The sequence below is a fragment of the Platichthys flesus genome, chromosome 19 (genome assembly GCF_949316205.1).
Source record: "Platichthys flesus chromosome 19, fPlaFle2.1, whole genome shotgun sequence".
In the NCBI taxonomy this organism is placed as follows: Eukaryota; Metazoa; Chordata; class Actinopteri; order Pleuronectiformes; family Pleuronectidae; genus Platichthys; species Platichthys flesus.
The window spans coordinates 3707793-3721322 of NC_084963.1; the positions used below are offsets into that span (position 1 = coordinate 3707793).

Sequence of the window (13530 nt, forward strand, 5' to 3'; positions counted from 1 at the left end):
ATCCATGTGATCATGATTTGTATTTCACTCCACATTGTTGCACCGTTGCTCCGTCACACAACCTCTCCCCTGTCAGACTGTTTGTCTGCGTCACACATCTATCAGAAGCCTGATTAAGTCTTCGGGCTGCCAGCTCTCTGCACCCCCCCTTACCCCCCATTCAAGGCTCAGATTGAGAGAGTGAGTGCCAACACCACCAGGGGGCGTTTGGCACCGAACCAGCCGTGCCAATGCCCTACTTTGACTCAGCGAGAGTGAGGAATGTGTGCCGGCTTCCTCCGGGCGAGATGACTTTCAACTCCCTCCCTTCCGACCCCACAGATCTGTGTCAGGCTCCCATTGTAATATCTAATGAGCACTGCTCTCATATCCTCGCTGCTGGAAATTAAGAGATTCTCTCCCTGCCTCTCTCGTGCTGATAAGAGCAACAACTGATAAAACACAGCATCTTTCATTCGGGCTCTGTGATTACGGCGTATTTGCTAGAGGAGGCCGCTCCTCCAAATATTGCCCAGGGATGAGAATCCAGTCATTATTTATTCATGGTATTCACATCTATTCCTAATCATAATACATGTATTCACATATTCATTTATCTGCCCCCATAGTGCAAAGTGATCCTCAGGCTGACCTCTCAAATTGTGTTATTAATCTTAAAATGAGTCGGCGGGGCTTTGCCTCAAGGCTCCGGGACGCGAACCAGTTCAGAGATGATTGTGGACTCAAGCAGCGATATCTCCTTCTTTGTCTCTGTGTCTTTATGAAAAAAGATTTAAAGGATTCATTAGCACTTATTAAGGCCTCATTTTTATATTATGAAAAATGTCGTGAGCTTTGAACAATTCTCTCACAGGACGAGCAAAGTCAGATCCCCACCTGGAACAATGACTGGAGGTTTATTTATTGAGTAGATTGTTCCTCCATCACTTCACAGTATATTTCAAGGTGTAGACATAACGTGAGTTTGACCTTTGCATGTGGCAGAAGCACCCGGGGGTCAAACATTTACAGATATTCAACAAAATGTGCAGATTCCTCTCAATGTTCCCTGCAGGGCAACAAGATAAAGACGAGTGTCGGGTTTAACAGTTGTTGCATGTTGTCGTTCTCCAGGTTGTTGATCTATGGTAAGTACTGCAGTCACATGGAAAACGCCCAGAAGACACTGGATGAGCTAATAGCGACGCGGGAGGACGTCAAGATTAAAGTGGAGGTAATGTCAAATATAACAATCCAACTTTAAAGTAATACCCTCATGATTGAAATATAAATAGTGAAGGGCAGTGTACAACTGAGATATTTAGAGTTTATTTCTACTGCAACACAGCGGAACTATTTCAACTCCTATTCCCCGACCTTCTCCAAACCAGAATCTTTTAGCAGAATCTGAATTAATGATAGCGTAAAGCTAACACCCTGCTCAGCCTGGCCAGAGAACTGACTGTGGGAGCTGTTGACAAACAGAACCAGATGATTATAACTCCCTTTGTAGAAGAGTCACAGCTTCCAGTTGATGCCTCACACTAAAATCTTCAATTAGCAGGTTTTGTTGCCTCACAGCTATAAAAGCTGAAAAACTCACTTATTTCTGTGAGGGAGCATTATAGGAAGATTCCAACAAAAGACAGTTTCTTCTGGAGCCAGAATATGAAAATGTAAAACATTATCCAGAGGAATTCAGGAATCGGCCTGCGAGCTAATTGTGGCAGAACCCTGGAAGAATAAACTGGCCTCATTGTTGTTAATGGAGTCGCGTGAATGTGTGGAAGCAACAGCCCGGTGCAACAAGCCATGATGAACAATTCAATAATGAATGAGTGCTTGTTTGTTGGGGGGAAATTCACAATGGTGCATTATGTGTAACGACTGCTCTGCTGCTGCTGCTCGTGTTGTCGCCCTGCAGGAATGTACCCTGAAGGTGCAGGAGGGGAAGTTCAAGCTGCAGGATCTCCTGGTGGTTCCCATGCAGAGGGTCCTCAAGTATCACCTACTACTGAAGGTAGGAAGCTTCACACGTCTCTTACACCTGCAATATGAAGAAGAAGATGGCTTTTAAGTCATAATATATGATTAATAACCCTCTGTCATCGAATAGTTGAAGGAATTGTATCTCCTTGGATGAAGCAGACTGAAATGAACTGTTTTTAAATGTCACTGAGGAGATTCCTGCCTCAAACTGAGGATTTAAGGCCGATCACTGTGGAATAAAGTCAGATTTTTCCACTTGTAACTTGTTTTTATTGTTGGCTTTAATCACTTCCTGCCCTGTTGACTCTTTTCTTGTCTCAGAGCTTCAGCAGTTTCTGGAAGTTGTTGTTGTTCTTCTGGTTTTTCACCAGCACTGTGATTCTCTTTCCAGACGTTTGACCTTGCCACATGAAACAGTGTTTGTTGGCTTTGTAAACAGCGAACCAACAACTTGGACTCAGATACAGTCACACAAGCTGTTAGTTGGCATTTAACTTGCCTTGGCTATTTTCATTATTCATTAGTTTATTACTTTCCTTTTTGGACGATTTGAATTTGTAAAGATTTGAATCTTTTCAGGATTTTGTTGTAACCATTCATGAAAACTGATAAGCTACTTGTGGTTCTCATCATTAATTGAAGCCCTTTTACCCGTTATGCTAATGTGTTAAATCACAATATCTGACCTCAGCCAGTGTTTCTCCCGGCAGCGCCCCTCCTGGTCTTCAAGTATAAAACAAACTGAGCACTGCAAATACTCCCAGAGAGTAATTGACGTTGCATCTCAATTATGGATGAGCGTATGAGTTTATGATGCGTTGCATAATGACCGGGGGGGAGGGAGGCGAGATGTGTTTGTGTCAGGTGGCCATTGCAGGTCCACACACACACAGAGAGAGAGAGAGAGAGAGAGAGAGAGAGCCAGCCCTGCACCTTCTCTGGTGTTTGTTTGAATCGAACCGCTGCAGGAGGCTCAGCAAGGCACTGGAGTCAAATCAACTGTGAGCTAATCAGATTAAATTCAGCCCATTTCACTGCTTCCCACAGCTTTGCAGGAGAACACTGCTGAGCTGCCGAGGCCCTGGGCATTGTCAGAGCGACAGGATCCTCCGTGTGTGTCTGTGTGAGTGTGTGTGTCTGTGGATTTGTGAGAGAGAGAGACAGAGAGAGAGTTAGGAGCGAGAACGGTTTGATTTAGTTTTAGGGCTTAAAGGGGTTAGGCATTGCATTAAGTTGTGATGGTTAAGATTGGGGAAAAGAGATTGTGTGTGTTGTGTGTATGTGTGTCCGTCCTCACTTGATGCTGCATACATATCACCGCAGCACGTCTATTTGCTCACGGTGTGAAGTGAACACTCTGATCTCTTCACTCTTCATGTCCTGCAGCTGAATGCAGTGAATTCAGCACAGCGGTCTCTGAGGTGATTCTCTTCCAGCAGGTCGTGAATATTTGATGAAATCACCGAGTTTTTATGAGACAGTCACTCTTATATCTGTAAAACAGCTTGTGCAAGAGTTACAGAGTGTGGAACAGTGGTTCCCTCCCGGTGGCACTGATTCGCTGGTGGGGAGCCAGTGAGGGGTGACGTCCATGTTGGAGGGCGGGCTGTTCAGGGCGCCTGCACATCGGGGGTGCAGCCGGGAGGACAACATAGTGTGGTGTCCTCATTTGACCAAAGTGTCGAACAGAAAATACACAAAAGCAATAAAACACCAGAAATAATTGACAGTTACAATATCGCACAATAGATGAAATCACTGATCTCAAACTCATCCAGGGAGAAGAAGAGATTTTAAGCTTTTGACTTATATTTGATATTGTCTGTTGTAGCTGTGTAAAGCCTCAGGAGTCAGAGGAGGAAACTCAAAACCTCATAGTGACTGAGTTTGGATTATTTGTCTGTATAGAAATTCCAGTCACAGTGAATGTGTGTAGTTTGTGTGTGTGTGTGTGTAGTTCCTCAGTTTCTCTCTCATCCTGTGCAACACTTGACTCAGAACAGAGACGACAGTGACACAACCTGAACACGCACACGGTTTGTGCAGCTCACTGTCGTGCACTGGGTTTTCAAAGAGTACAGTAGTTTGTTTAGTCATGTGTCACATGGGATTTTGAGCCGGTGCCTGGAAGCTGCAAAAGATGACAAAACCGCAAAAGATCTGATCAGACTTTGTTTTTCTCTTAGTCACGATGCAGGCACGGATTTTACTTTGCTTGTCATAACTCTGAGACAACCGAGGTGTTTATTTTTTTTGTATTAAACACCAGCTTTTGTTTTTCATAATAAGACCAATAATCGAAATCATCCTTGTCTCCCTCTGCAGGAACTTTTAAGTCACTCAGCTGACCGTCCAGAGAGGCAGCAGCTCAAAGAGGCACTGGAAGCGATGCAGGTCGGTGTTACACACGTTTGTGCATTCATGAGTGTATTTTAAAAAACAATATTACATAAGAACTCTGCTGCGCTTAAAGCCAAAGATGCATAAATGCCTTCAAACAGCCACTGTGGCTGGAAGTAGCAGAATTTGACCCTGATATGACAGCTGTCAGAAAGATTCCTCACTTTCAGGCTGGAAGTTAGTCTCCCTGTCTCTCCACTCAGGACTTGGCCATGTACATTAACGAAGTGAAGCGGGACAACGAGACGCTGAAGAAAATCGGCGAATTCCAAAACTCCATCGAGAATCTTGTGAGTATTTGTTTTAAATATTGTGTGTGCAGAGCTTTACTTGCTATTTGTTTGTTTTAGTAATTCGCCTTAAAGACTTGAGCCTAGTCTACGCTTGCATTTCCCGTCTTTGATTATCTTAACTTGGCACCAAGCTGGAGAGTCTGTGAACTCTAAAGGATCTCTATGGCACCGCATTCATTTCATACATGAGGGAGCACAGAGGTTCCCAGATGGCTGCAGGAGGGAAATCTCAGAAATCGCTGGTGAGGACGAGGCATTCTGCAGAAAGCTGTGGGAAAAAAGTAACTCTTTGTCAAAGCTGAGCAGTGCACACAAGCCTGAAGCTTGTCTCGGAGGAAAACCACTCTGTTTGCATTTCTTCTTCCTCTCCTTCCTCGTCGTCTTCCTCTTCTTCTTCTTTGCCTTTCTGCGGCTGTGACGTTTAGGAGAACACGGCACAAGTCCCTCGCACCTCGAGCACAAGCACATGAGGGGAAGTGTTGACATCGCAGTTGACGCATGCAATGATGCAATTCATTCAGGCAAAATCCCAGCATCAAACCTCCGGGGCGCCACAGGTCCGGTTCCAATCCGGCCCTTTGCTGCACGTGTTCCACGCTTGCTCCATCTCTCCCTGTGTCCCTCTCTCCCTCTCTCCCTCTCTCCCTCTCTCCCTCTCTCCCTCTTTCCCTGCTCATACTGTCAACTAAAGGTTTGAAGCCCCCCAGAAATATCTGTGAATAAAAGTGTGTGTCTGCCACTGTCACATTCCCTGATTTGACATCTTTATAGACGCCAGTTTTGTGTGTATGTGAATCTAATACAGCGGCACTAATGTTATCACCGGGCAGGGGTATAAAGTTTGTCAGGGCGATTCGTCACCGAGCACTCGCCCCTCGTTGAGAAATGTCCACGTTCTCTCTCTCCTCCGCCCAGACTGTTTTTCATCACGTTGCTTCCACCTGTCAGGATTGTCCTCAATAAATCACCCGGTCTTGAGTTGTGTGGATCCCAGATGGTTGTTCACTTTTCCAATTCCCCCTTTTTTCTGTCACAATGATCCAACACCTGTTGTTTTGTTGCTGAGGTGCAAAGTCACTCGATTCATTTTGGACTTGCACACGAGCTAAAGATTCAAACTGCGATTAGTAGCTTCCATGCTGCGCCACTTCTTTACAGATCTATTTGGATTCTCTCTGAGAGTCAGATTCAGCTGCATTATTAATGGTCTCTCATTAGGTTTTTCTGATGTGCAGTGGATTGACATCCGTTGTGTCTTTGTGACCGAAGCAGCAGGTGAAGCTGGAGGAGTACGGGAGGCCGAAGATCGACGGGGAGCTGAAGGTTTGCTCCATCGTCAACCGGACCAAACAGGACCGGTGAGGCCAAACTCTTCTCACAAGAAACTGAACCGAAACAAAACTCACGGCTTAAACGACAAATCCCACGTGTGTGTGTGTGTCTTCAGGTACATCTTCCTGTTTGATAAAGTGGTCATCGTCTGCAAGAGGAAAGGTTACAGCTACGAGCTGAAGGAGATCATCGAGCTGCAGTCGTATAAAATGTCCGACGACCCCTTGAACAACCGAGACGTGAAGAAGGTAAGAATCGAGCAGAGCGCTTTGTCTCCTGCAGATCTTTACTTCGCTAATCAGCTGGTGACACTTCCTGTGTAACCATTACCCATGATGCACCAGAGGAGCTCGTTGAAGCTAGGTCACAGATACTGAGACGAGGAGTACACGCATCGTGCTCGCCTCATGCTTGAGAGATCATGTAAATGCAATGAAGGTCACGTAGGATCCATGAAATCACACTAACATGGCTTATTTGATTTCTTTGTGTTGAATCTGCATGTGTCTCCATGTTTGCATGTGTAACTGGGTCTTTCTCTGGTGTCTTTCTTTTTGCATGCTTACCAGTCAAGTGGAAAAATGGTAAGCTCACGTCGACCCCTCTTTATTTAACTCATCTTCAGGTGTTTAATGGGAATCATGCCGTGGATTGCACGTGTACCCAGCAGCTCTGTGATTGGCTCTCCAGCTTTTTTGGTGAAACTCATCGCTAAAGCATGTGGAGCGTCATTTAGTTCAAAATTAAATGTGATCATATATAATAGAAACATATACATAAAGTGTTTTAAAAGCTGTGTCAGGAGCTTCTGTGGCTCATCTCTGTCCGCCATCCACACGTGTCTCTGCCCTCTGTTCTTCACTCCACCCCCCCCCCCCCCCCCAGTGGTCGTACGGCTTCTACCTGATCCACCTGCAGGGCAAGCAGGGCTTCCAGTTCTTCTGCAAGACCGAGGACACAAAGAGGAAGTGGATGGAGCAGTTTGAAATGGCCATGTAAGTTTAACAACATGGTGGTCATTAAGCTTGTGTCACATTGTACATCGGAAGAATGGAGATACATGACAGGAAACTAAACGTCACCTTCCTCTTCTCATCCAGGTCCAACATCAAGCCGGAGAGAGCCACGGCCAATCAGCACAACTTCCAGATGCACACGTTCGACAAGAACACCAACTGTCGAGCCTGCAAGATGCTGCTGAGGTAACTAACTCTGGGGCTCACGTGCACGTCCTGCAGTGAATCAGGGCTGAGTGATGAATGAGTCCTCACCAGTGTACAACATTATTCACTTTTCACTATCAAGAGTATAGCATTTTAAATTGGAAAAGTCAAAACATTGGCAGCAGGGTAAAAAACTACAACCCACTATTAAGGAATGAAGTATTACTTACAAATACCCAATTTTAACTCAAATACTTCCGACTGGCACTAGAGTAAATCTGCATGGTTATTATTCACCATAGTTTTTAAGCAGAGAACTGTACATCAAGTAGAATTAATGGTTCTCGAAAGCAAACTGAAGAGAAACGACCACATTTAGTGAGCAACAGAGACACAGGGGAAAAACCAGATCCCTCATTAGAGCTTCAGTAATGTTCAGGACATATTCTAGTAAGTGTGACTGAGGCCGACACCACGCACACGCCTCCTCCCCTGGGAGCACCGCTGCAGCAGGGTTCAGTCGTGTCACTGCATCCAGCACTTTCACCTCCATTACAGTCGGCCGGCTAAACTCCACACTGCGTATTGACCCACAAATTCCCCGGCCCATGTGACCTAAATCCAGGGACCGGCGTTTCCTCACTCCCTGCTAGATGCTAATTACTGCTGCAGCCCCAGCAGATCCCCCTTTGTGATTTATGGCGCTCGCTATTCGACATGGCAGTGTGCGATGCATGCAGCGTTTTAGTGTGTGTATCAAATACAGCGCCGGAGTGCACGGCCTGAAATAGAGGGAGTTTATTTTGTGATTTTGAAAGGGGTCGCAGGATGGAAACGATGGAGCATGTGTAGCCGCAATCATAGAATTATACTAAGTAGCAGCAGGGTCCCCGGTGGGTTGTACTTACAAGAAGTTAATTTGCGTCTGAGACACTTCCTGTTTACATTAGCGTGTGTGTGTGTGTGTTTGTGTGTGTTTCTTCCTGTGTGTGTCCTCAGGGGCATCTTCTATCAGGGCTACTACTGCTCTCACTGTGGAACAGGGGCACATAAAGAGTGTCTGGAAGTCATCACCATCTGTAAAATCAGTAGGTGTTTCCTCTCACCCTCTCCTAGAATATCACTCTTATTATCATTTTAAAAGTGTTTTTGTTTTTTTATTGTTGTTATTATTTCATTAATTATTTATTTACCAGAACTTCAATTGGCTCAATGGGCTCATTAAGCAGGTGTGAACCATCGTGTCACTGGGTTTGGTTCCGCTTGGGGAAAAGCTTAACTTACCGTAGAGTCATTTCATATCCTGAAGCCTTCTCAACCGAAAAAATTGTAAATACTTACATGTGTTTAAAATAAAAAAGAGATGTTTTCCTTTATTTTGATAAAGCATTTTAAGATATTTAATTGTTAAATGTCACTTTTTTATATCATCCCTCATTAATAATGGTACAAATTGTTAATCCCCCCCCACCTTTTGTCTTTTGTTTACAGATCCCCTCGACTTGGTGAGTTGGTCAAATACAGCAACAGCATATTCCTATTCATCATTTCCCAGATATTGTGTATTGTATTTTGTGGCTTTCTCCCTGATAGTGTGTTTTTTTTGTCCTGTATGTTTCCTTTTCAACAGGAACCTGGGATGTCATCAGGTAAGAGCATTTCCTGTCGTCTAACATGACAACATGGACATTCTGTGACAGGCTGAACAGCGCAGCTCTCTACTGACATCTAGTGGATTCGTTCATTTGCACATGAACCAAAACAACATTATCAGATTCAGAGTAGGGGGGGCAATGTTAAATGGACTCAGAGATACTACTGTATGTGCTTTAAATATCATTTTGTATTCCAAGAACTGAAGAAATTGGACGTAAGAGAGAAATCAGAATTTAACTAGTGTATCTGGAAATCTGGAAAGATCCAGGATCCGATTTGAACCCAGGATTTTATGGTTATATTGTTTTCATTTAAATATAAAAACAGCCCTGTATTATCAACTGAAATCTTAAAGTTATCAAAGAGGAAAACAAAATACACAATCTTTCCCTGCCGATAAATATAAAGGTTTTTATAAACTTTTCTACGCTAACATACACTTTCCATTAACACATGAATCCTTGCTTGTGTGTTTTCCAGGTCCCAAGATGGTGGCAGTGAGGAACTACCACGGCACGCCGACGCCTCCGGGGAAGACGCCGCTCAGTTTCCAGACGGGGGATTTCATCGAGCTGCTGAAGGGAGACCCGGACTCGACGTGGTGGGAGGTAGCAGCACTTCTGTCTCACTTCTGATCTGAGGCCCATGTGGTTTAATGTAAATCAGGAACATCTTTAGGTAAACAGTTGTTGTTGGCTCTGAACCCCGGACTCATTGATTCCACGACTCTGAGGTCAAAGTGCTGACTCGGGCTCCGAGGATGTTTCAAGTTGTTCCTGAACTGAAGCCTGGCTCTGAAGTCAGGAAACGAAATCGACCGAGCAGAACCTCTAAAGCTCCTTAATTAACATCTTGTTCATATCATCCGTTCTGAAGAGAAATAATCTGCTGTCTAATCCCACTTAAAACCACAAATAAACACCATGGATTAGGTTTGGATTAAAAACATGAGAATACATTCAAACTTTGAAGTCGAACAAGCTGTTTTCTTTATACCAAGATAAGATAACTTACAGCATCTGATATTTAGAATTATTGATTTTTTTTTCTACTGTTAATGACAGACTAAATCTATTTGTAGTAAATAAACCAGTTCAGATGAAAACTGGTGCAGTTAGCACAGTCGTTTGTGATACTGCCACTGGTGGGCGCCAAAGTTGCAAGTTTTCTATTTATATCAATTAACCTGTACACATGTGCAACACATTGCTTATTTATAAACAATGTTATATATTATAATATGTATTTTTTTTTAATTTATGTATTTTTGTGTTTTATGTCCCTTTTTTTACTTTTAATTTCCTTCTCAGTGTATTTTTAAACCCTCTCACACGTTTGTTTAGTTTGTGTAAATCATTTTGAGTTCTCTCTCTCTCTCTCTCTTTCTCTCTCTCTCTCTGCTTTATAAATAAACTCCCCCCCCTGCTCTTTACTTTCCAGGGGAAGCTGATCCAAACACAGAAGAGCGGCTTCTTTCCCAGTTCGTGTGTAAAACCTTGTTTGGACCCGAAGGTTTGTCTCCAGCTCTCGTGCACCGACCACATTGACTCACTGCAGTTTGTGTGGCTTCTGAGATCAGAGCCCATTGCTGCCTCTCTTTAGTGTGCACTTAACTACCTGTGTGGGGCGTACATATAAATTTCTATATATATATATCTCTTTAGCACAGAGCAGTTCTGTTTATAACTTCTTTAATGTGCAGCTTCTGTTTGTCTGCTGCAGCCCTTCCAGGCGCTATCGAGCCGGCAGACCTCCAGGGAATCAGACTACTACGGTTATCCTTGGTAAGACCCTTAACTTCAGAAGACTGTTGTTATCCTCATACTGCTCATACCTTATATATTATATACTAACATCCCCCCCCAGGTCACTTCTCTATATTAATTCAGATCTACCGATGGTTACTTCACGCACTAATTCAAAATTCAAAGCAGCCTGACCCCCACACACAGCCGCAACCAAAAGATGAATTACTACCCGGGTGTTTGAAGTCGAGGATTTGTGGATTTCCTCTTTGCATCTGGAGGTCACCGTGTTTCTTGTGCTCGTCACGCAGGTTCGCCGGCAACATGGAGCGCCAGCAGGCCGACAACCTCCTGAAGTCCCACTGCAGCGGGACCTACCTCATCCGGGAGAGGACCGCCGAGGCCGAGAGGTTCGCCATCAGCATCAAGTGAGTGTGTGGCCTCGTGCAGGAGAGAAGGAAAATCTCAACGGGAAGGTTTTCATTTTCTTATCTCATGGGAAATTTAAAAGGAAAAAACTCTCCCAGGATGCAGCAGTCAGCTTTCTCAGTGCATCTTTCAGCTCCAGCTAATTACCGCTCACTAATTGCTTTTTCTTAAATCCTGTTTTTCGTGTGTGTTCCCACCGAGAGAATGCATCTCACAGAAAAACCCTGGACGAGCTCTTACTGGAGCTTTCACATAATAATGTATTGTAATGGAATATAGTGTCTGTCAGACATGTGCAAAGGGCCTCTAGGGGGCAGCAATTAGGTCTGAAAACTTTTATTTTGTTTAATTAAACGATGCAGAATATTTTGAACCATATTCACACATTGCTGCAAAAGTAACTGAGCATAATTGACAATAATAATTGATATAGTTATTTACAAAATCGTTTCTGTGTCGTTTGATTTTCCAGATTCAATGATGAAGTGAAGCACATTAAAGTCGTTGAGAAAGACAACTGGATTCACATCACCGAGGCCAAGAAGTTTGAGAGTCTCCTGGTGAGTCCGGACAGAAAATACCAGTAGAAGCTGGACGTCGGGGTGAAAAGAGATAAGAGACATAATCCTCTGTCTGTTCTGTTCTATTCAACAGGAGCTGGTGGAGTACTATCAGGCCCATTCGCTAAAAGAAAGCTTCAAGCTGTTAGACACCACGTTGCGATACCCGTACAAGTCGAGAGAACGCTCGCTCACACGGGCCAGCACGCGCTCTCCAGGTAAGAGGCTCTGAACACAGTCACACCATCAATAATGCACTTACCCCTGATGCTGATAACACAATCTGTAAGTCCCAGAAACATTATTGATTTACAGAAATGAACCAGCAGAGCAAGGTGGCTGATGAATGAGAAAAGTTGCCGAACTTGTAACGTTCATCAGGCTTCAACACAAACTCCTGTTTCCGTGCTTCCTCCTTCTCCTGCTGTAATGTGAATTTGCTGCGTTTGAATAAACGTGAACATTAAAGTGAACACGTTTCTATCTGGTTAGAATTCAGAGTCAAAGGTGCAGAAAGGAATCTGACATTCGATTTAGTTTTGTGTGAAAGGTTTTGACCTCGTTGGAAGAACTCCTGATTCTTAAATCCAGTAATCCCAGTGGCCCAGTGTTGTCTCTGTAGGACGGAACCAGGAGCTGTGGGATTATAAATCAGCATCCTGACCTGGGAATAACTCCGAATCCCTCAGTGAGTGACTACATGCTGCCACCACAGCCCAGATCCAGATGAGAGGCAGAACCCGGATGGATTGATGACTGGCAGGACAGTTATGCCTATTTATAACTCCGCTGGCTGCCCTGAATGGCAGGGACACTACTAATTTGCCTCTGAGAGATCCTATAAAGTGCAGGTCCTGCTTACAAATGTAATCCCTCTGCCGTCTTGGCTGTGGATAATGCGAGGGAGTGGAAAATAAATGAGACAGGCTGCAACCTTCTCTCTCTTCACCTCCCCTGACGTCCTGGTCCTTCGGAGGCCAATGACTCTCCTGACGAGTGCAAAAAGAAATGAAGCCCGGCCAGGGGGGGGGTCAGAGAAGGAGGCGACAGAGCGAAATATATATAAAGCGAGATAGACAAAGAGGAAGAGTTGGTCGGCTGAGTAAGAGGCCGGTGGACCGGCTGTCTGCATTGGCTGCCCTCTCTGTCCATGAGACCGTATGAATACTGGCTCGGGCCCGCCGCTGGCTTCTGTCCTACGCCGGGCAGGAAGAACCCAACTGGCCCCGACAGCCGGATTGTTTCCTTCCTGCTTTGGCTGCATTTGGAAGTGAATGCAGACAATGTGCTGCTTCTCCATCTTTTTTTTTTTGGCTGCAGACATGACACACCCCCCTGCAGGTCTGCGTGGAAACAGCGGACGGATTGGAAAGAATAGGTTTTCATCTGTGATGAGCACATGGTGAACAAGTTTACAAATGTCATACACTTATTTTAGGGTATTGGACGTGATGGTGAATATCTCCTTGAGGGTCTTCTGCACTTGTTTGATGATAAGTTCCCAACAAGCAGTGGATTGAGGGATATTTGATCAGCTGTGCATTTCAGTATCATCGGGTGATCCAGCCTTTTTAATCACAAGACCCCCGTCACTGATCCTGACCGTCCTCAGGCTGATCCGTCCTGGGTGTGTGTAACATGTTGGAGTCCAGTTGGGTTCTTTCCTCCTGATCCACAGCCATCAGCTTTTAAAGGTTATATACCCGCTCTCTGCTACCACTAGGTGTCGCACTCTGACAAAAACTGAGGCGTTGATAGTCACAGTTTCAAACCACCACTCTCTCAAGGTGCAGGAACAAAGTTCCTCAATTTATACACCATGTCAAATCTCTTCCTCTTGTCTCGTCTGCTTGTTGCTGCTCCTGTTTGTGTCAGACGCTCTGTCTCAGAGGCTTTGTTGTGCAGTGTGGGTTTTTGAAACTTGTTTCTTACACATTCACCTGGATGAGTTCACGTGCACGAACCTGCACCTGCAAAAAACAGA

The 13530-nt window shown here is 44.6% G+C and overlaps 1 protein-coding gene across 6 annotated transcripts in view; it reads left to right on the forward strand.

Moving 5' to 3' along the window:
• Positions 1–13530, forward strand: part of vav2 (vav 2 guanine nucleotide exchange factor) — a 164155-nt gene that overhangs the window by 145847 nt on the left and 4778 nt on the right. For 2 of the 6 annotated variants that reach the window (XM_062412559.1, XM_062412565.1), the window contains exons 9-26: positions 1114–1213; positions 1904–1999; positions 4294–4362; positions 4572–4658; positions 5931–6019; positions 6109–6241; positions 6563–6577; positions 6879–6988; positions 7094–7195; positions 8156–8244; positions 8648–8661; positions 8787–8805; positions 9293–9420; positions 10253–10324; positions 10535–10596; positions 10869–10985; positions 11459–11546; positions 11641–11764. In XM_062412559.1, the coding sequence (XP_062268543.1) occupies positions 1114–1213; positions 1904–1999; positions 4294–4362; positions 4572–4658; positions 5931–6019; positions 6109–6241; positions 6563–6577; positions 6879–6988; positions 7094–7195; positions 8156–8244; positions 8648–8661; positions 8787–8805; positions 9293–9420; positions 10253–10324; positions 10535–10596; positions 10869–10985; positions 11459–11546; positions 11641–11764 (1514 nt within the window). The remainder of the gene's footprint in view (positions 1–1113; positions 1214–1903; positions 2000–4293; positions 4363–4571; positions 4659–5930; positions 6020–6108; positions 6242–6562; positions 6578–6878; positions 6989–7093; positions 7196–8155; positions 8245–8647; positions 8662–8786; positions 8806–9292; positions 9421–10252; positions 10325–10534; positions 10597–10868; positions 10986–11458; positions 11547–11640; positions 11765–13530) is intronic. The other 4 variants (XM_062412562.1, XM_062412566.1, XM_062412560.1 and 1 more) reach the window with 3 other exon arrangements.